The following is a 23,515-nucleotide window of genomic DNA, read 5'->3' on the forward strand; positions in this document are numbered from 1 at the left end:
CACCTCCTCGTGCCTGGGGAGCCAGGGACACTGTCACCACTTGCCTTGATCCTTGTAGTTAGAGCTGAGACACGTGGGTCGGTCAATCAAAAAATCCACATTTTAGCAGGTCTCATCATTCTCATGAATTACTGGGTATTTGATACAAATCATTTGCTTTAAGGCTCATCAAACCCCACCTCAAAAAAGACTGTCTCAACAACTTTTCAACTACCTGCATTAAGAAGTGACAAGATGAAACCTTCACAAGTTTGAAACCTTGCTGGAGAGGAGCAGGGGAACAGTTACTCTCCTGCAATGGCAACAAGAACATGAACTGACAAGACATGTGCAGAGGGACTTGAGACAAATGCCTGCACCCTCTCACCCAGCGATTCCACACCCAGGAATCTGAAGCACAGATACAGACTGTGCTGAGAAAGAATGCTACAGACAGATACACAAGTTTAACATCTGGAGTACGTCTATAGAATTGCATAGACAGGAAATAGCCTGAACAGTTAAATAAAACGCACTACAATATCATAAAGCTTTAGAAATAAGAAGGGGAGGGGGACTTGGCATAGCAGTTAAGATGCCACTTGGGATACCTACATCAACTTCAGAGTACCTGCTCCGCCTCTGCTTCTGATCCAGCTTCTGCTAATGTGCACCATGGAAGGCAGCCTGGGCCGCTGCAAACCGCATGGGGGACCTAGACTCAGATCTGGGCTCCTGGCCATCACAGGCATTTGGGGAGTGAACCAGTGGATGGAGGAACCTCTATATCTTTTGAATAAAATGAAAATACATAAAAATAACAAATGCGCAATATTGCAGCATCATGTATCACAGTGCCAGTTTGAATCTTGGCTGCTTTGCTTCCTGTCCAGCTCCCTGCTAATGTGCCTGGGAAAGCAGCAGAGGATGACTCAACTACTTGGGCCCCTGCACCCGCATGGAGACCTGGATGAAACTGCAGGCTCCTGGCTTCAGCCTGGCCCAGCCCCAGCCATCATGGCTGTTTTCTCTCTCTCTCTCTCTTTTTTTTTTTTTTTTTTTTGACAGACAGCGTGGACAGTGAGAGAGAGAGAGAGAGAGAGAAAGGTCTTCCTTTACCATTGATTCACCCTCCAATGGCTGCTGCGGCCAGTGCGCTGTGGCCGGCGCACCGCGCTGATCCGAAGCCAAGAGCCAGCTGCTTCTCCTGGTCTCCCAAGGGGTGCAGGGCCCAAGGACTTGGGCCATCCTCCACTGCACTCCCGGGCCACAGCAGAGAGCTGGCCTGGAAGAGGGGCAACCGGGACAGAATCCAGCGCCCCGACCAGGACTAGAACCCGGTGTGCCGGTGCGGCAGGTAGAGGATTAGCCTAGTGAGCCGCGGCGCTGGCCCATCATGGCTGTTTGGGAAGTGAAGCAGCACATGGCAGATCTCTATCACTCTGCCTTTCAAACAAAATCTCATTTTAAAAATAACAAATATGCTATTAGTGTACTGATATAAAATGAACTAAAAAAACTAAGTATGTTGTAGTACGTTCCTTTCTGTGTTCTGGATGTAAGCCTGTTCCCTAAAGTTCCCTGTCTGGGGAACATGGTCCTCAGCATGGTGTCATGAAAGCTCATGGAACCCCGTAGAGGTAAGGTGGTGGGAAGACCACGCACTGGGGCTGCCGCAGAAGGGAGCACCGTCTCCTGGAGCTGAGCTTCCCAAGAGCAGGTTGTTGTAAAAGCCTGAGTCTGACCCCGACTCTCGCTGGCTTCCTGTTTCAAGACATGGCTTCTCCTCTGACATGTGCTGTGTCAGCTACAGTGGGGCCTTGGCCAGAGTCACGCTATATGGACTTCAAGCCTCTACACCTCTTCTTTTATTTTATTTTAAAGATTTATTTATTTGAGAGGTAGAGTTACAGATGGTGAAAGGGAGAGATAGAGAGAAAGGTCTTCCGTCTGTTGGTTCACTCCCCAGATGGCCGCAACGACCAGAGCTGTGCCAATCCAAAACCAGGAGCCAGGTGCTTCTTTCCAATCTGCCATGCGGGTGCAGGGGCTCAAGCACTTGGCTATTTTCTACTGCTTTCCCAGGCCACAGCAGGGAGCTGGGTTGGAAGAGGAGCAGCCGGGTGTCAAACCGGTGCCCATATGGGATGTCGGCGCCGCAGGCAGAAGATTAACCTACTGCGCCACAGAGCCAGCCCCTAAACCTCTTTATAAAGTTAGTCTGCCTCAGGGATTTAGTTATGGCAACAAAAAAAGACTAATACATTATGACTTCTGTTATTAAAAACAAAAGGTGGGGGCTGGCGCTGTGGCGTAGCAGGGTAAAGCCGCCGCCTGCAGTGCTGGCATCCCATGTGGGTGCTGGTTGGAGTCCCGGCTGCTCCACTTCTGATCCAGCTCTCTGCTATGGCCTGGGAAAGCAGTAGAAGGTGGCCCAAGCCCTTGGGACCCTGTGCCTGCATGGAAGACCTGGAAGAAGCTCCTGGCTCTTGATCAGTGCAGCTCTGGCCATTGCGGCCAGTTGGGGAGTAAATCAGCGGATGAAAGACATCTCTCTCTCTCTCTCTCTCTGCCTCTCCTTCTGTGTAACTCTTTCAAATAAATAAATAAAACTTAAAAAAAATTATCTGTCTCTTGGGAGGAAACCAGTAGCTGGAATAATATAGGATTGGGGGAGGACACTTTTCACTATATTCCTTTTTGCATGTTCTTAATTTGAACTTTGTGGCTGTATTATCTATTTTTTTAAAAGACATTTATTTGAAAAACAGAGTGACAGAGGTGAGCAAGCAAGCAAGAGCTCTTCCATCTACTGGTTCGCTCCCCAAATGGACACAACAGTTGGGGCTGGCCAGGTTGAAGACTGAAGGCTAAAGCCAGGAGTCAGGAACTCCATCTGGTTTCCCACCTGGTTGGCAGGGGCCCAAGCAGTTGGGCCATCATGGGCTGCTTTCCCAGGCACATTAGCAGGTAGCTGCATCAGAAGCGGAGTTGCTGGGACTCAAACGTGACACTCAGATATGGGATACCAGTGCTCCAAGCTGCAGCTGTGTCACGATGCCTGCCCTGAATTATCTATATTATCTATAGTTATCTAACAACAGAGCATATTAGAAATGGTCTATTACAAACGTGAGCAGTATGGCTTGACTCCCTTTCCTTCCCTCTCCAGTCAACAGCTCTGTAGGCCTGGTTCCCAAATGCTCTCTTTTGTACATCTCAAGGCTTCTACTGCTTTCCCAGGCCACAGCAGGGAGCTGGGTTGGAAGAGGAGCAGCCGGGTGTCAAACTGGTACCCATATGGGATGTCGGCGCCGCAGGCAGAAGATTAACCTACTGCGCCACAGAGCCAGCCCCTAAACCTCTTCTCTTTATAAAGTTAGTCTGCTAAACTAACTAAACTAAACTAACTAAACTAACTAACTAAACTAAACTAAAGTTAGTTTATCTTCTGTTTTTTCTCGAAGTCAGGGGAAGGTGTGTGGTGTAAGCAGCAAGCCCTTACTAGTGGGGGCAGCCTGAAATCCAGAAGCAGGAGACACAAACCCTGTGCAGTGACAAGCATGAAGCCCATTTCTGCCAAACTCAGAGCGGCCTACGAGAAGTGGGGAAAGGCGCCCGGGGCCCTCACCGCTCTGGTCCGCTCTCTCAGGCTGTTGTCCTCGTAGTGCGGGTGGTTGGTCAAGGTCCGTCCCGTGCACAGCTTCACTCCGGCCAGCAACTGCATGCTTCCAGCAAACACAGCCTTTCTTGGGGTGTTAGATCTAAAAGATTTTAGACTGAATTAACCCCACAACTAAGGGTTCCTCAAAGACATCAAAAAAGACAGTATCTCCCTTTCAGAATTACCCAGCCACGTTAGGGAACAGTAAGAGCTGCAAAACAAAACAAAGAGGTTGCTCGGGTCCTGATGTGCACGCAAACTACTTGACAACATTTTTGTGTCTGTTTCCAATCGGTCACCAGAGCAGCAGTCGGGAAGCTTCTATAGCAGTGACTGTGATGGGTCTGCTTCTCTAATGAACTTCTTAGGAGGCCTGCAGCACAGCCCCTAGGGTTCCCAGGCTGAGCCCACAATCCGTTCTCACTGTTGTCCACGGAGGAACAGATTCTAACAGAAAGAGTCAAAAACTGCTGCTGCTTCTTTGTATTAAACGTAAATAAAAGGGTGCCCAGGCGGATTCTGTCCCGGTAGCCCCTCTTCCAGGCCAGCTCTCTGCTATGGCCAGGGTGTGCAGTGGAGGATGGCCCAGGTGCTTGGGCCCTGCACCCCATGGGAGACCAGGAAAAGCACCTGGCTCCTGGCTCCTGCCATCGGATCAGCGCGGTGCGCCGGCTGCAGCGGCGGCCATTGGAGGGTGAACCAACGGCAAAGGAAGACCTTTCTCTCTCTGTCTCTCTCTCTCACTGTCCACTCTGCCTGTCAAAAAAAAAAAAAAAAAAAAAAAAAAAAAAGGGTGCCCAGGGTAAAGTGTAACAAATGATAAAGCCAGAAACTACAGGTGATCTTAATTCCAGGATTTTTGTTTAGGTCAGACCCCCCACCCCCACCAGATACCACCATAAATGACTTTAAAGGAAAACAGAATCAAAACAAAACGTGGAAAGAAGATGCTGCCACAATAAGTATCTTACTACTGAGTATGGAGACACTCAGGATTTCTGATATACAAACATACTTCACACATCCCTCTTCTTTAGTCCTGGATCATGAAAACCTGTATCATGTGGTTTATGGAATACAGGGCATCCTAGTATCAAATCATGTCTCACTTTCCAGCTACCACTAAGGTAGGATTCTCTGCCTTTGATGGAGAACCAACCAAAGGCTTCCAAAATGCAGTCAAAGCATCTGTCCTTCTCCCCCTCTGGAAAAAAGAATCCCAGTCACAAGTTTATTGCCCTGCAGGAGGTGTTATTTTGGCATGGAGAATGCAACAGCTCTTCCAGTAATTCTCCTCAATGCTAGGTCCATTGGTAATATTGTGAGATTAAGTGTTTAGCCTTGGGTTCAGAAAGAGGACTCTGCTGGGCTGAGCTAAACGACGCAGACAGCTGTGACGACTGCATCTGAGAGCAACAAAACCCAACGCCCTCTGCAGACAAAGCGGGGGCTGCTGCCTTCCTGTCTCTGCGGAGAACGAGGCAGGCACTCGCTCTGGTGCGGGGGACCCTGAGAAGCCGCGCCACGTGCATGCAGCCCACCGCGACGTTCTAGCCATTCCAACTGGACGGTGAGGCCACAGTGCGAACGCTCTTCAGTGGAGGCCTCCGGATGTCTATGAGCAGACAATTTAAGCTGTGATGCTTACAAGGAATTGACTTCTGAAAAATTCAAAGTTCTCTTCTACAATGACACTCTTGTTTGCTCATGTTCCAACAAGCCTTTGTAAGGGAGGAACAGAGTGGACGGAATGACAGAGCGCAGGGGCCTGCACCCTCCCTTGCCCAGGTCGGGTCTGGGATGTGGACTCAGTGGAGCAAGGCTCTGCCTGAGCGTGGCTGCACTTGCCAGGCTGGCGTCATTCCGACAATGAGGCCCAGGGGCACAAGAACAGACGTTTGCTCTGTCCCTCTTACATTACCACCTCTACCACAAATCTAACATTGGTCCCACCTTGTCAGAGAAACAGCAGGGTTTCCATGAAAACATGTGAAGGTGCACAGAGCTCCTTGGTGGAAGAGTTTATAGAAATTTTGTTAATTCAAATAACGTTGTCTCTGGGCCTTTATATACTGTGCTACCATCATTTACAGTGTACTGTTAGGTGCTAAAGAGAGTCAATCTGAACAAACGGGAATGAAACAAAGTGCCATCATTTCCCGAAGTCACTGTCCTATATGTTCCCAACTGGCACCAAGCACTCCACTGTAACAAATGATACAGTGATATCGCACATTAGTGCCAAAAAATGGCTGTCTCTGGGTCCTCTCAACTAGACATATTTGGACAGATTTAGAAGGTAGGCAGCAAATGAGTCTGGTTGCCCTGCCTGGCACTGTGGGAGCTCACGGGGCGCCTGATCCTGGCTCGAGTCTTTTTACGGCTTTAAGATGCCAAGCTGCTCTTTCCACACAAAAGACAAACCCAGCAGCTGGGCACACAACATCCATTCAAATCACAAGCCCGTCTTGGCATCGCTGCTTTGAATGCCCAACAGGAATCAGCACCAAGATGCACAGAGCTGCTCAAAGTGTGCATTTTACAATGACAGCAGCAGTGGCTGATGAAAGGCCTTGCTGTCTGTTCGCTGCCACAGACCAAGGCTGCAGCCTGCTTCCTGGGCTGTAAGTGTAACACCCGATGGACTGCAGGGGTCATGAAGGCTTCAGTGTCCAAAGTCCTGAGCTGCTCAGGGAGACTTACAAAGTTCTGTTACAAATATGACTTACAAAGTTATATTATGGAGGGACTACTATGTTAGGTGAGCAAACATGGTGGGATAACCTGTCTTCAAGAAGCTTACCAGTTAACAGCCAGACTCAGCTCCTGTTATAGGCAAATCCTTCAAAATACACCAGTAATGAGCCTATTGCATCTTACTAATGCTTGCTGTGGGCCTTTAGCTGTTCTGGAAATGAACAGAGCAGGCATTAGGATGCTCTCTCTTCAATACACTCCAAGAGCACTTCAGGGGCTCCTACCTCTAACCCCTTGGCAGGCATACCCCCAACACCAGCAGTGGAGCCACTGGCAGGTGGTGGGAGGTGCTATGCCATGTGAATGCTCAGAGAAAGTTAGGAAAACTGGAATTTATTAATTTTTCTTCTCAGCAAAAAACTCGGAAAGTTTAAAAAAATACTAATCCGTTTAAAGTGTTAGTGCAATAACCTTTTGGATTGTTAACATACTCTTTTCACTAAGACTCCTGGTTTAATTTGAAAGCAATAAAATCCGAGTTCCTTAACGTCTGTAAAATGAATTAGAAATAATACTTCTTTGAAAATTGTGGACTTCCGCAGATAGCACGGATGACGTCGACTCTGTTGGACCTGCTTTTACATCCTGGCCTCGTGGTGAATCTGGGCTATCACACTGCTACTTTAAATATTTAAATCTAGAGCAAAGCAAATGCAAAAGACAAAACCACAGCAAAGTGGAACAAAATGGAAAGCAGTCATGTATCTCTCTAAACTCTGGAAAACCTATATAAACTGTATGTTATGCTTTCTGCAGTGAACTTCACAGGCTAACTGAGAAGGGAGTCTGTCCTTAGCTTCCAAGGTGCACAATGACAGAACGCTGGGCATTCTTCCTCCACAGACACTTTCGCCACAGCTTGGGCTCCGTCTCTAAGGCGGCTAATGTGCTTTTAACCATTGAATGACACTTCTCTATTATGGGAAAACAAAGCAATTTTTACAAATGTTTGAATAAATGATGTATAAAATGAAAGGATAATTTGTTTTCATAGCTCTCTGCCAAGCTCCATAGCAGGCTGCCCAACCTGCAAACAATTTATTCTGCAGGAAATGTCACTAAAGGATGACAAGGACTCACAGGTCAAACGGATTTACATTATATAATTTAAATGTCATTCCAGGAAGACCTGATGGCATTTTGGACAAATAATCTCATTTATTTTTGAAGCTCTAAGCTTCAACAAGTTAATTACTGTTGAACTAATGGGTAAACTGAGCATTATAATGTTATTTGTGAACATTTGCTTTATCTACACTTCAAAAATATACACAATTATGCAAGTGCTACAAAATGATTCATTAACTATAAAAGAGGTTTAAAGGCATTGAAGGTCTGAACTTAGCTGCCATCATGTTTTAAATATACAATAATTCCTTCTGCCTTGAGTAGGAAATGTGAAAGAAATCTGGCACATTGGTTCTCAGTCCCACTGAGGAAACGCTGCACATGTGGCTTTGCTCCTGGAGGAAGCTACTTCTAGTGAAAAAAATCCCTGGACGTCAAGGAGTCAGAATATCAGACCTCAAAACACTCGAATCCGCAGACCTAGCTTTAACCGCGTAATGTCAAAGAAAATTTTCAGGAACCCAAAATGAAGTGCTCGAGGACACAAGGGAATGAGGGGTGTACCAGACTGTAGGCACGCTTGGCCTCGCGGAGCCAGTGTGCTCTCCAATCACACCTCAGCCCTGAGAGTGTGCTGCGCAGTCCACGGAAACACACCTGAGTCCTGACCTCTGACTCCAGGAAACATGACCAGCAAAGGGGAGGTATGACCTCAGGGAGGCTCGCGGGACCTCAGTGCACTGTGCAAAGCAGGCAGCCTGGCAAGCCTGGGCCAGCAGCATGGGAGGCACCTGGCTTCTCACAGGAGGGGCAGCTGGGGCGACCACATCCTGGGAGCCTGATTTCAACAAAATATTCTTGTAGATCAAAATGTCATTAATTGAAGAGTCAAAAATGTCCTTGTAAAAAAGAAAAAAATTAATTCCTAAAAATCCTTGGTTTTATACTTAAATCTCTGTGCCTTTAAGGAAGGCAGAAAACAGTATTTTGTATGACTAAAAAATTAGAACCCTAAAAAAATTTCCCACTAAACCTGTTAAGCCTCTGGAAATCTTAATCCACTGGAGACAAGAATACAGAAGAAAAGAATGAAGCCAGCAGCAACTGAGATGAGGCTCGATGTTGACGCTAATGAAGAGGCACTTACATTAGCTCGCTACCACAAGTTTACATGTTTAACATAGTGCCCCACATATACAATATGCAATAAATATATATGCAATAAATACCTATTGAACTATATTAAGTACAGGACTTCAGGGGCCGGTGCTGTGGTGCAGCAGGTTACGCTGACATGTGCAGTGCCAGTATCCCATATGGGCACTGGTTCGAATCCTGGCTGCTCCACTTCCAATCCAGCTCCCTGCTAATGTACCTGGGAAAGCTGCAGAAGATGGCCCAAGTGCTTGGGTCCCTGCATCCATGTGGGAGACCCAGAAGAAGCTCCTGGCTCCTGGCTTTGGCCTGGCCCAGCTGTGGCCATTGTGGCCCTTTGGGGAGTGAACCAGCAGATGGAAGATCTCTCTCTCTGTCTCTCTTCTCTGTCTCTCCTCTCTCTCTCTGTAATAAATAAATTTCTTTCAAATAAATAAATCTTTCAAAAAAAAGTACAGGACTTCAGAAGTAAACAGCTTCATATAACACAGCTTCAACGTTGTCACAGAAATTCAAATTCCACGGCTATGACCTCAGATTAATGTTGCCACCCTAAAGCGGTGCCCTTGATTTCTCCCTCGGGCCTATAAAAGATCACACTGGGCCCACAACAGGGAAAGAAAAGCACTAATTCTGGCTGAGGCTATGGCATCCTTCAATCTGCCCTGGAGGCAGAGAAGCCCTTGGTGACTACGTAGAAAGCCTGAATCTCCAAACAGAAGCCCAGCGTCCCTGGAGTACAACCGTGCTGCCTAATGCAGGTGTGAGGTTTGATCAAGTCCATGAAGCAGAGACTGGGAAGTGACAGATAATCTTCCAGTGCCTCACATCACAGTTGTCCTGGGGTTCCCACAGTTACTACTTCTCCAGTACAGTCCCCACCCTGACCCCTGTCCCGACCCCTGTCCCAACAGATGCCATCATGACTACTAGGTCGGAAGACAGACGGCTATGTGCACTTTGGCTGTCTGAGAGCAGAGTGGGCAGGATGCAGACACCTGAGATGTCCCAACTGGCAGTGCTGGGTCCCCGGTGGGGGTCTCGTGGCTGCTGTCAGACACACGCCTCAGCTTTTCCCCAGGCACAGATCAACCGCCCTAGCAGCATGCGCACTGTGCTACCAATCAAAGCAGCAAAGTCAAAGTTGAGGGTTGTATTCCATGTTTCAGAAACAGAAGAAATCATGGTGGGTGAGAAGAGTATTAAGTGCATTCACTTGTGTTTGGAACCGGAGCCAGACCAGAGCTGATTTAAATGTTGATTTAAACAAACATATTTTGTGTCTAAATAGACACTCTTTTGGCATACATTCATCATCACTTAAGCTTATTTCACAAACATGCCTAGCAGCTATTTTTACAAAAATGGCAATTTACATCTGAAGAACTTTAGGGGAAAACAGGCGAGACCAGAGTACAATGGAAGAAATTTGGGGAGTGCCTAAAAGGAACCGAGTCGGAGGAGGAGCTGAGGAACCAAGACCCCTTCCCAAGAGAGGAGCCACAGGCTAACATACTGTCGTCCTCACACGTGGAATAATCTCTCACCCGCAGTCTTTCGCAGCCAGACACATCACTCCTGGTACTTCCCTCTGAGGGACAGCACGGGAACAACGACACCGCAGCCGAGGACAACCTGCGGTCTGCTAGAATCCCTTCTTCACAACTCCAGTGAACTGCTCAAGGCTGTGGGTGCTCGCAGTGCGCATCCAGGTAGATCTGGAGGACCCGCTGCCTCCAGGATGCCCTCAGAAAGTGGGGGTCCCCCGGCATTAATTTCAGTCATATGCACACTTGCATCATATTAAAAACAGAAAATGCCCGCCTCCCCTGCAGGTGCACTTGTCATAAATCTCCAGCTGACTGTGGTTAATGCAAAAGTAATTAGCTCTCCTTCACACGAGTAACTTTCCTATATACAATACATACTGAAGGAATTATTTATTCTGTATAACTGTCTGCCATGATTTAAAATTAAATAAATAAATAAAGACAAAAAGCACAGCTTAGCAATTCTCAGTGCTGGAAATATGTGAAAAATTATTCTCATTGCATTCTGTCCAACTGGGTCCAACATTGGGACCAATGCCACATATATATTTTAGACATAAATCTCTATAAAATCTTGTGTATTGCACTCAAGAGACCTACGCTATCAAACATTTACCATCTCTTACTACACAAGCAGTGCTAAACTGTACTGGTTAGTAAACATTAGTCATAAACAAGTGCCAATAAGGCCACTAAAACTCTAAGGGATGGAGACAATGCAGCCACTGCTTCCAGATTCTGTCGCCCAAGATTTGCAACATCTATTTACACGTAAATAATTACACTGCTGCTATTTGGCTGTAAAGCAGGAAAAGACAGTAGTGCAGGGCATGGGAGGGCTGTTTGGGTAGAAAAGTTAATTTTTGCTGGTGGGAGGCAGGTTTCACAAACAAAGCTTTGGAACTTGTGAGTCTCATTCCAATGCTGAATGCTGAGGCACAGCAAGGGGGTGTAGGCAGAAATAAGAACAACAGGATACTAACCAAAGGGAAAGCTCCAGTTTTTGTATCTCAGACTTTCTAGGCCTCGGCTTGGGCAATGATCAGTTAAAGTGAAATCTGCACTCAGCTCTTCTGTCTCTGGTTAACTGTGCTTTCCAATGTGATTTTAAAATAGTTGACAAGGAAAGAAGACTTTCAAGTGTCAGCATTAACAGAAAATGTGAGTGGCATTAAAAAGAAAACAATACACATAAAATTGGGAGGGAGTAAGTAACTTTACCACAGGTGCTAAATAACATTTTATTTCCATTTCTGTCCAAATTCTATTCCCTGATCCTGTTTGCATCTCTAAATGAGTATTTTCTTCATGAGATGTTCTTGGAAAGAATTATTTTTGAATAGAAATGTTATTTCCAAATACAGTTTGTTAAAGAAAAATTCAATAAAAATGAATATTTCTTCACAGTTAGATTCAGGAAAAAACAAAAACAAAAAACCCCCGAAAAACAAGTAAGGTCTACAGTGACTCTTAAAAGGCACTTAAAATTTTAAAGATTAAAAAAAAAATCCTCTTACTTAATCCAGTTCATCAGCTCCACTGTATCTGGGTCATAGAATTCTCTCAACTCGGAGAGTTCATCCATCATTCCTGGCCAGAACTGAAATTAAAAACAAAACAAAAACAAAATCCACCCCTATACCCACAACTATCACTAAGAGTAAATGAAAACAAAAGAGAGAAACTGCATTTAACTTGTGAGCTAAATAAACATGGCAACTGCAATGTAAAACTACTTCACTCTGTGGTCAACTCTCCTAGCACAATGGGCTAGAATTCTGAGTAAAGTTCCTGAAATTATCTTGAGCTGAAGCTAATTAGGACTAGAGGTGTTGTCAACTTTTAAAAATGAGCTTTATTTTACTCTAATAAAAATCCTATTGCATGGGGGTTAATATCTAGTAGAACATGACTCTGCTTTGACAAGAGTACCAGCCACTGGAAAGCCCACGGTGTGTAATTAGCTAAAACTGTGCAATCTACCCTTAAATGCAGAAAGTACCCCACAGGAGACAGTACCATTTTTATAGCTGCAAAAATGCTTCTGAACACAGGATCTCATTCTGTCCTCAGGCAGCGCCATGGGGACTGGCTTCTCATTTTACAAGTTATAGAGGCCGGCTCAGACAGTGAGGTAACTTGGCCAGGTCACAGCACTAGGAACTAGACCTGACTCTAAACCCAGCCCCCCTTTCAATACACAACGTCACAATCACACTTTTTGCACTAGACATCTGGTCAAACGGTTTGGCATACATAAATGTGACTGCGGAACAACAGGAGAAGAAGTTCTGAGAGCAGGACTCCCTGATAGCTGCTGCTCTGATCACTGTGTTCACAACACTGCTCCTTCCTGCTCACTTTGACTTCCTTAAGGCCACGGAGATACAATATGAAAATTACTCTGAGTCCACTACTCAGCCAACGTAACTTAACTCTGTGTAATCCAACAGTTAATTCTTAAACAAGTCTATCAAATGAGAGTTGAACTGTTCAACTATCTACATCCCAGGTTCACTGTGGAATTCATTCCACCTACTGGCACACAAGACCAATGAGAATGTACCCATGCTTCACTGGTGTAGAAAATCCAATCATTTAATTGACGAACCACTAAGCAGAACCAAAGTAACAATGACTGGTTTGTGGCTGGGATTTGGCCTGACAACTTTCCTAGCCTGTCCACTCATGTCTGGCTGATTTTTACTGCTCCTTCACATCTTGTTTCCTAGGCAGGTGAATCAGAGAACTGCTGGGGATGGACTCAGGTGGCAGCCCTTCTGGTTCTAGTTTTTGGAAGAGATCAAATAAAGATTTCTGATTAGCTGATAGCTTTGTAATGTTTCAATAGTCCATTTCCCCTATGAATTTGAAAAATCAATAGAATACCAGCTTTATAATAAAATGCTCTAATTCTTGTAGGATAAAACATTTGAAATCTGTGAATTCAATGAATATTAGATACTTTTACAGTTTGAAAGTTGCTGGCATTAATTTTGACAATGTTAAAACCTATTAACAGTGCTGTGGCAAACTCTTTAAATGATGTGAAAGTAAGTGCTAGATTAACTAAATGCTGTTTTCAAGCAATCAGCAGTGTATGTGGGATTTTAGCAATCCAAAGAATTAAGGCCAGAATAATAATTTCATTAAACTCTTGACTCCAGAGAGGAGACCAGTACATGCTTTTCCTTTTTAATAGGATTACCCTAAAGAGAGATACAGCAAAATTGGCATTATGAACAAGAAATCTGGAAACTCCCATCACAAATGCTATGTAAAACTCAAATCAGGCTTTGAAATGAATTCACTTTACTTACATATAAATCAGTAAGAACTGGAATAGCTAAAAAGCAGATTTGGTTTCAGGGTAACCCTTAATACCCATGACATCCTTATTTTCTCTGAAATTTTCTATTTCACAGGTTTTGAGGAGATTTGCACTGTTTTATGTAGTGAAAACTGCAAACACTCGAGTCTCTCCTGAAGCCCGACGCTACGCTGAGGCAGATGAGGGTCCCATCCTTTGGAGGTTTCTTTAAAACACGAACTCCCCAACGAAGGGAAAATCTACAAGGACTTCCTAGACCTGATGGGCCTGAGTGCTATCCCTGGTCCATCTCTACAGCAGTCGTTCTCAAAATGAATGAGGGGAGGGCTTCTGTGCCTCTCAACCCCACCCCAACAGCACCCCGCCCCAGACCCTGGGGGATGGCTGGCAATGTCTGGAGACTTCGTGGCTGTGGCACCAGGCAGTATTATTGGCATCTACCGGGTAGAAGGTGGGGATGCTGCCAAACATCCTGCTACACACCGGGCAGCGCCCTGTCAAATGTCCACAGGGCAGTGCTGTGTCGCCCTGTCCACACTACAGTGGGGGCCTTAACCCTGACGGGGCATCAACATCCCTGGGAGGCCTGGTTCTAACCCGAACGTCTGCACTGTTTTTGGAGCTTCTGATTCGGCAGGCCTGGAGCAGGCCCTAAATGTGTGGCTCTAACTGGCCCTCAGGGGATGCCAATGCTGCTGGTCAGGGGCCATACTGCACTACACAGTCTGCTTCTTGGTCAGCGTCTTCCTCACTCTCATCCAGGAAAGAGACCTAAGTCCTAAGATAGACAGCTTTCAAGAAAATCAAGGCAGTTTCAATAAACAGCTGAGACATGAAAGAACTCGGCCTCCAGAGCTACAGACGATGACAAAGGCTGTTGCAGTTCACATGGAAGAGTTGTCTTTCCTGTGAGGGTGTCTGAGCCCTTAAAACCAATGTGTAGGGGTGCCTTGCTCCTAAACATAACCCTTTGACAGCTAAGTTGCTTTCCAGATGATTTCAGAAGTTTTGTTTTGAAATGACACTAGAGCAACACAATTCCCAGCTGCAGGGAGGTAGAGATCAATTTCCATGTTTTCCCACCTCTGAGAGTTACCAGGGAGCGCTATACAAGTAACTGTTTGGATACAACATGATTTTTTGAAATATCTACAATGTGGGGCCGGCGCTATGGCTCAGCTGGTTAATGCCCTGGCCTGAAGCACTAGCACCCCATATGGACGCCAGTTCTAGTCCCAGCTGCTCCACTTCCAATTCAGCTCTCTGCTATGGCCTGGGAAAGCAGTAGAAGATGGCCCAAGTGCTTGGGCCCCTGCACCCACATGGGAGACCCAGAGGAAGCTCCTGGCTCCTGGCTTCGGATTGGCACAGCTCTGGCCGTTGCAGCAATCTGGGGAGTGACCCAGCAGATGGAAGACCTCTCTGTCTCTGCCTCTCCTCTCTCTGTGTAACTGACTTTCAAATAAATAAATAAATCTTTAAAAAAAAAATCTACAATGTGATCATTACCAAACATTTCTTTTTAACCTAAAACCTTCCATTCACAAAATCTTACATGAAAATATGCCCAAATGAAACCAAAAGCTGAGCAGCTACAGCTGACCCTGACCCTTGCTCTGTTAGCCCTCATAGGCTAACCCCTCCCAAACCAGGGCCTTCTCAAGGTCAAGTTTAAAATCAGATTAAAAAAAAAAAAAACAAACTTAAAAAATTTTTTTTTCTTAGAAAGAGCAAGCACTCAGGTAGAACAATCTGTGCTACCTGCCCAGGTGGTAACTCAGGCTCTAAATCTCAAAGACATGACACAAGTCACAAATCAGTCAACTTGATCAGTGACCACTGTCCCTGACGGAGCAGTCTCAGCTGAAGCAGCTAATGCTGCTTTGGAAATCAGTCAGCTGAGAATACGAAGACTCTGTTACTTCCCACTGGAAGTGGAAGAACAGACAAAAAGGCCTAACCTTAGACTGTATTAATGTGTGTGCAGTTTTCTCACAAAGATAACATCTAATAAACTACAGAGTAAAGTAAGACACATTTTAAAATCTCCTTTACGATTATACAGATTGGGTAATGGAGGCAATAATTTTCCTACTTTATTTATTTCAAGGTAGGTATGAAAACACTGTATTTTCAGAATTTTCATTAGCTGAAAATTAAAGGTCAAAGCCAAAACTAATTAGAATGACTGAATAGTCGTTGCTGTTATAGACTTTTTACTTAAAAACTATTTGCGGAACATATCAGTTTTCTTTCCACTGTCAATTGCAACAAGAAGCTAAAGAGAGGTTCATAAACTCCACAAGCCACTCTCTTTGCCAAATAATACACAAAATACATGAATCACAGCAGCTATTCTGCTAAACAGATGAATGACAAGAATGAGGAAAAGCGGTCTTACCTTATAGCACAGATACAGCAGTATTAATATCGGTACTGAATATCGCATTATATATATCTATATGTAAGAAAGACATTATTTAGATTTCAAGTATTTTTTAACTCTTTTGGCTTACGGTTTCACTTTATAAACATAGGGCTCTCTCTTTCTTTTTTAAGCAACAGAAATACAATTTAGCGGAGCATGAGTCTCCACTGTGTAAAACAACTGACAGACACTTGTAGCTTCTACCATATCGCCACCTAGTGAATCTACAGGGCAGAACAACTCAAAACTGCATTTAGCTACTAAACATTATCATGCACTTATTAACAATTATTTTTAGGAAAGCATATTATAATAGAAAGTTGTAATTCCAAAAAAATGGACCAAGGGTGATTTTTAATTTTCCTTCTTGTCTTTTAAAATTCTGTATAAGGAACATATCTTATTTATGGTCCAGATAAAAATATTTTTAAAGTTATTTAAAAAATATTTATTTAAAAATATCGTAAATATTTAAATACTTAAATATTTAAAATAATTTAAATAAAATAATTTAAGTATTTAAATTATTTAAAATAATTATTTTAAAAACTTATTTAAAAATAATTCCTTATAAAATTTCAATGAATCAGTTATCTAGTTTTAGCTTCAAATTTTACTATCCATTTTGTTGAGACTGATATATGACTAACTATGGAAAACCAGAGAATTAGTACAAGAAATGTTAAAAATCATAAAAATTAGGGGCTGGTGAATAGTCAGTGAAGTCACTGCCTACAATGCTGGCATCCCATATGAGTACGTTTGTGTTCCAGCAGCTCCAATTCCAATCCAGCTCCTGCTAAAGTGCGTGGGAAAGTAGTGGAGCATGTCCCAAGTACTTGGGTCCCTGCATCCACATGGGAGACCTAGATAGAGTTCCTGGCTCCTGGCTTCAGCCTGGTTCAGTCCTGACCCACTGCACCCATTTGGGAGTGAATCAGCAGGCAGAAGATAGATCTCTTACTCTAACTCTGCCTTTCAAATAAATAAATTTTTTTTTTTAATTTAGAAGAAAAAGGAATAGCACTGACCCTCTTTGGGTTGTAAAGATGGACTGACTTTAAAAGTAACTCCCATATCTCGGGGCTGCACAAGCCAAAGGAGGCGAATACACACATGTGTGACGTCCAGAGGTACTTCATTCTGCAAGGACAGAGACAAGAGTGCATCAACCCAGTGTCGGGAACGCTGCAAAGCCAGCCTTACGAAACCTCACTTAACATCATACAGAGAGCATTCATCAAAGGGTTCACTATTACTTCCACTGCCTACTGGGATCTATCACATAAGTAAGAGATAGGGGAACTGGGGCCAGCGCCATAGCATGCCAATGAGCACCGGTTCTAGTCCCGGCTGCTCCTCTTCCAATCCAGCTCTCTGCTATGGCCTGGGAAAGCAGTGAAAGATGGCCCAAGTCCCCGGGCTTCTGCACCCACTTGGGAAGAAGCATCTAGCTCCTGGCTTCAGACTGGGGCAGCTCTGGCCATGGCAGCCATTTGGGGAGTGAACCGGAAGACCTTTCTCTCTGTCTCTCTCACTGTCTGTAACTCTACCTCTCGAATAAATAAATAAAAATCTTAAAAAAAAAAAAAAAAGAGGAACATCTGTAACTGGGGAAAAAAACTAACTGCAGGTAATATTTTTCAGTTGGAGAAGATAGTATAAGACAATTTTATAGGGGCCATAATATTTAAGAAAATGATTGTTTCCAAATTTTACTGCTAACTAATATCAAGTAAAGAGTGGTGGAATTAAAAAGTAAATCAAATAAAAGGATATGACAAAAATACCTCATTGTACTCAATGCCAAGAATCCAAACAGAATGGTATGGATTAAATTGTATGCAGTTTCTGGTTTCAGGTCCACTGTGCATTTTCCCGTTTTACCCATGGATTGCTGGTTTGTAGAATCACTGAAATACAAACATATAAAATTAAAGCTGTATAAATAATCTTTTTTTTTTTTTTGACAGGCAGAGTGGACAGTGAGAGAGAGAGACAGAGAGAAAGGTCTTCCTTTTGCCATTGGTTCACCCTCCAATGGCTGCCGTGGCCGGCGCACCGCGCTGATCCGATGGCAGGAGCCAGGTGCTTCTCCTGGTCTCCCATGGGGTGCAGGGCCCAAGCACTTGGGCCATCCTCCACTGCACTCCCGGGCCACAGCAGAGAGCTGGACTGGAAGAGGGGCAACCGGGACAGAATCCGGCACCCCGACCGGGACTAGAACCCGGGGTGCCGGCGCCACAAGGTGGAGGATTAGCCTAGTGAGCCACGGCGCCGGCTGTATAAATAATCTTAATTCAGCTAAATCTCTTTTAAAAAGAAGATATAAGAAAATTTATGCCTTATTGAAGAATGTATTATTTACTTAAGATGAAATTAAGCAGCCTTCATAGTGAATTTATGAGGCTTTGTGTCACAATATACTAGTAACTAGCATAATAAAAATTCAGATTTTCATTACATGTAAGTGTTTCAGTTCTTTAAATTAAGAAATAGCCGAAAGATCCTTTTGAAATCAGTGACACCTAAGAGATCTTTAAAGATGTTTTACAAGTTATTATCAGTATTTGCAAATTTTTTACAAAGAACCACAAACTTTTAACTTACCAATAATCTCTACAAACTGTATGTTCCACAGATGACTTTTATTAAAAGACAGCTACATTAAAGTTATTACAGCCAATAAAACTGACATGAATTCTTCCATGACCCCAACACCAGTGCACGCTGTGTTCCCTGCTGGCAGCACATGGGATCTCTGGGTGGCCTCTCGGACTCCAGGTCCACAGCTCGCACACGATGTGGCATTCATGGAGCTCTTTAAATTCCCTCCAAGTTAGAAGACGTGAACAGTTTGAGGGAACATAAACACCTGACCCGTAGTTCCCCTTCTGGATTCAGCTGTCTCCTTACAGTGGTGGTAACACACTCCTCCACTTCCATGTCCTTCTTGTAAACTTGTAATTGGATTGCAAAGTTGCTTAGAGTCAAGTTCATTTTTCTTTTTCTGCAAGAGCAGTTCATGGGGATCTGATCTACTCTAAGGTAGCACATTGGGAAGCACATGCTGGCTGGCTGGCTCCATGTTAGTGACAAGACCGATGAGCGAGCTCAGATGCTGCATCATTTGTTGTGGAGGGGAAAATAAAACAGTAAGGGCTGCAAGTTTAAGAGAAAAAGAATGTTTTCCTAAGGATCTATTCATCCCTCATACACTCAACAGGACTGGGTATGTGTGATGCTTCTCTGGGTAACTGGAGAACTTCTATTTCTCAGAAACCCTCCTTTCAATCACTGTAGATTCACAAAGAAAGTAAAATGATACTCTAAAGGCAATTCTCACCGTTGGCAGTAACCCTTACTTATCTGTTAACTATCACAACCTGAACACTGGCTTCTATACTGACACTACAAGATCACTCCAGACAGACACACATGCTCTTGCCTCCCCTTGACACCTGGCAGGATCCTGCAGAAGCTCCCTCCTCCCCAGCCAAGACAGGAGGTTTTTATTAATCCCACAAATATGAATCATGTTACTCCTATTAGTTCATCCTTCACACTAATGCTGTTGTATGCACCTAACAGTATCATCCTTCTGAGTACTAGACAGGCAGAGATACTTTAAATATTTGGCACTAACAAAATGTCCTTCAAATTACTTAAAACTTAATTCACAGTTTGATACTACAGTTCTTTAATGTAGTGTATTTCCTCTAAGAAGTCCTAATACCCCTACCTGGTGAGGAAGCTGCTCTGAAATCTTTACCTCTAATTCTACACAAGTCAGCTTCCAGGGATGGCTGATTCACCACCCTGAGCAGGGCAGAGACTTCACACAGACACCGCGGGCCAACTGAGCTTCCTGCTTCCCAGGCACTCCGGAGCGCTGTCGACACCTGGGGCGTCTGGAACACCAGTAAATTATGCTGTCTAGAGTAATTTCCATCCATTTTCACAGGCCTAAGTTTTATCTTGGCTTAGGTATAAAAGAACACTGCCGAAAGATACTAAAATAGTTTATAGTCAGTGAAATATTTTCATGGTTCAGTGTTGCTTCATTCTTCATAATCATAAAACACCTCAAGTGATTGGGACTCATTTTAGCGACAGCTCTCTCGTGGCTGTGAATCATGGTTCACCAGCACCTTAACTGGCAAGCAACCGATACAGAAGGGGTTCCTTGTGAGCTTCATTAAGTTTTCACAAATGATGGTAGCTTCAACTTCTTACACTTAATTTTCTTTCAATTTAACATGGATAGTAAATGCAAAACACCCCATCAGCTTGATGGGTAGGCATTCTACGAGTTTTAAGAAAGCCTTTCTATTCTGATTTTTTTTTTTTTTAACTAGACTGGCAGACATGTGGTTTACAAATTGGGAGTTATTAATTAAAACTTTTATTAGATAGTAATATTTATGGTCCATTCCAATGTTATGACCCTGAAACAAAATGCAAGAAAACAAATGAACACTAATTAACTCTTGATCATGAGATATAAAAAAGGCAGCTAGAGGAAGGTAGAAAACCACAGGAAAGGCCTAATGGAAACAAAATAGAAGCTCAAGGGTCAACAGCAACACTAGCTAAGGACAGCTAACATCTGTAAAATATCCCAGGCATGAGACCCTTTTGTGAGTATGTTATGTTGGTCAATTTATTTTTACTTCTCAGAAGAGGCTAGAATAAATACTTTTAGGATTCTCAATCTACAGAGAAGGAAAAGGAAATCCCAAAAGGTAACACAACTGGCTCAAAGATCACATTGTTGCCAAGAGTACAAGCCAATGCTTAAGCCAGACAAGTGTGTGTGGTGGTCACTGCTCTTGGCTGTCTCTTAGCTACTGAGAGCAGAGTCTTCCCTCTCAGATAAACAACACTTCTCCGCTCAGTGTTTGATATTTTGCTTTTCAGCTTCAAAAAAAATCTCCATCATATGAAAAGTTCATTAAAGTGGGTGTTAAATTTCTGAAATATGCCATACCTGAGATTATGAAAGGCAACAATCAATGCTGCAATCACCGTGATGGACAGAACAAATATGTAGGCATAAAAAAGCAGAGTATCGGAAAGCCTTTCGAATGTATTCAAAGGCAGGAGGCCAAAGGCTTCTTCACACAGATACAGATTTGCATCGAAATCCCTAGGAACACAGGGAAGGCAAAATCGTAAATTCACACAAGGCGTGGAAGCTACACTGTATTTTCCCCCAAAACGAGTCTTCAACTAATAGTTGAAGGCACAATGACGACTTAAGCTTTAAAATCCCTGCTGATTTAATATCCAACAGCAAGCAGATGTTCAATTCAGTCATACCTTGTTGCTCCAAACCCAAATTTTGCCTTCAGAAATTTAAATATATGTTCATCTGACCTCAGATTAAGGATTTTCTATAGAAGGGAGAGAAAAAAAAAAGCCATTAGTGCCTTCGGCACAGTTTCCTGGTAATTTCCCATTGAGTACGTACGTTCAGTGTCCAGTTTCAGGGGTGTGGGTACAGGGAACAAGTGCACAGCAGTGCTCAGGACTGAAGAATTCTAAAGCAGGGACTTTCAAATCCCCTCTTCCTTCATCCCCGTTCTAAAAGCACAACCCTCTATTCAAGCTCTTCTGCATTTATTCAATATGCAAAACAGGTAAAAGATGAGCCTTTTTGGCTTCTGGGACAGAGAGAAAACCTACACTACTCTGACCTGAAATGGGAATGGGAATGGAGCCCCCTCAGCCTTGTTTGGCTTTGGAGATTTGGGTCTACAGATAAAACCGGTGGCTGTTTCACTCAAAGACAGTTCAAGACAGCAGCAGTAGCCCTCTAAGAGGTGAACAAATGCCAGTGCTCGGTAGTGATTATAATTTTAATTAATACAATTTTAAATGTAGAGCTTATAGCAATCCATTAGGTCAGCCATGGAAAGAAATTACATTGGAAGAAAATGAAGACAAAAAAAAAAAAAAAAGATGAAGCCAGAACTGAGGCTAATACACAAAATATGCTTATTAAAGATGGGCCACAAATCTGTTCTTATGCATTCCACAAGCAAATGCAAAGAGGGAAACAAAAGAATTTATGTTACTCATAGGGTTGTAAGAGTCAAACAAACCAGTGGCTCTGAGGATATCCTCAGTTCTAGAACTGGGACTCAAGAAATGTTTCCTGTGGCTACAGTAAAAACAGTAAGGCATTTCATTTTTTCTAATTCCTCTCATGGCAGGTCACCGGCAAAACATCAAATGAAATCCAACAGATGTTGTTTGTGGAGTCAGAAATAGGTGGTCCACACAGCAGCCTTCCACTGGTTTAACCCAAGAACAGATCACTGAAATACAATGTCAGGTGGGCAGAAGGAGGCCCTGCACAGGTTTGTACAGAGGGGAACGGAGTGCAAGGATGCAGGTGTGGCTGGCTGAGGGAGGGGTCTTCCCATCTTTGATGGCTATGATCAGAACAGGGACCGACACTCTCTTAGTCTCAGGTCAGTACTGAGGGGAACAGAGTGTAAGAATGCAGGCGTGGCTGGCTGAGGGAGGGGTCTTCCCAGCTTCCACGGCTATGATCAGAACAGGGACCGACACTCTCTTAGGGAGAAGGAGTCTGCTTTGCCGATGACTGCCATCCTGACCCCAGTCTTCCAGAAGGGGCAAAATCATCTGAAAAATTTGTTGTAGTTTTGCTCCAGCATAAAAATAAATGGGGGCCGGCGCTGCGGCTCAATAGGCTAATCCTCCACCTAGCGGCGCCGGCACACTGGGTTCTAGTCCCGGTCGGGGCACTGGATTCTGTCCCGGTTGCCCCTCTTCCAGGCCAGCTCTCTGCTGTGGCCCGGGAGTGCAGTGGAGGATGGCCCAAGTGCTTGGGCCCTGCACCCCATGGGAGACCAGGAGAAGCACCTGGCTCCCAGCTTCGGATCAGCGCAGTGCGCTGGCCGCGGCGGCCATTGGAGGGTGAACCAATGGCAAAAGGAAGACCTTTCTCTCTGTCTCTCTCTCTCACTGTCCACTTTGCCTGTCAAAAACAAAACAAAACAAAACAAAACAAAAAAAAAAACAAAAAACACACACACACACAAATGGGACTCCACAGTTCAAGACCTATATACCCTAAGGAAGGTCTATTATTTAAAAGAAAAAAAAAAGCCAGTGAAAACATCAGAAAGCATGTTCAAACTAAACTCTCCAGCAGGGCACTTCCAGCAGAGCTATGGGATATATAAGCTGTGACCACAAGTGTTACTCTGCTGGACGGGCACCACTCTTCGGTCAGTTAAATGTTGAAGAACTCCCGAGAATGACCATGGTGCTTTCCACAGCAGAAATCAGATGGGAAGGCCAGTTACTCATCAACTGAGCCCAAGAACCATGCCATCTGCTTTTTTAGCACCATAGCGGGAAAGCTATTTCTAGAAGTAAAATATTCAAAATTTAGTGATATCTTTACTTGATGCTTCTAAAGTTGAGCTCTTAAAAAGTTGAACTTAAAAGGTGAGTTCAAGGCAGAACATACTAAAGAAGAATCAACAGAAATCAGTGAATGAAATGAACAGATTAACCCTTTTTATCAACACAAAGTTAAAACTGAG

At 44.0% G+C, this 23,515-nt stretch overlaps 1 protein-coding gene across 14 annotated transcripts in view; it reads right to left on the reverse strand.

The window, feature by feature from the left end:
* DPY19L3 (dpy-19 like C-mannosyltransferase 3) overlaps nucleotides 1-23,515 on the reverse strand; it is a 93,021-nt gene that overhangs the window by 14,058 nt on the left and 55,448 nt on the right. For 10 of the 14 annotated variants that reach the window (XM_008274580.5, XM_017350639.4, XM_002721136.6 and 7 more), the window contains 7 exons: nucleotides 21,255-21,328; nucleotides 20,923-21,081; nucleotides 17,723-17,845; nucleotides 16,964-17,075; nucleotides 15,906-15,962; nucleotides 11,691-11,773; nucleotides 3,611-3,743 (listed from right to left, as the gene is read on the reverse strand). In XM_008274580.5, coding sequence (XP_008272802.1) covers nucleotides 3,611-3,743; nucleotides 11,691-11,773; nucleotides 15,906-15,962; nucleotides 16,964-17,075; nucleotides 17,723-17,845; nucleotides 20,923-21,081; nucleotides 21,255-21,328 — 741 coding nt within the window. The remainder of the gene's footprint in view (nucleotides 1-3,610; nucleotides 3,744-11,690; nucleotides 11,774-15,905; nucleotides 15,963-16,963; nucleotides 17,076-17,722; nucleotides 17,846-20,922; nucleotides 21,082-21,254; nucleotides 21,329-23,515) is intronic. The other 4 variants (XR_016224486.1, XR_016224487.1, XM_070061984.2 and 1 more) reach the window with 2 other exon arrangements.

Source organism: Oryctolagus cuniculus, chromosome 18 (genome assembly GCF_051225735.1).
Source record: "Oryctolagus cuniculus isolate XC-2025 breed Fujian yellow rabbit chromosome 18, ASM5122573v1, whole genome shotgun sequence".
NCBI lineage: Eukaryota > Metazoa > Chordata > Mammalia > Lagomorpha > Leporidae > Oryctolagus > Oryctolagus cuniculus.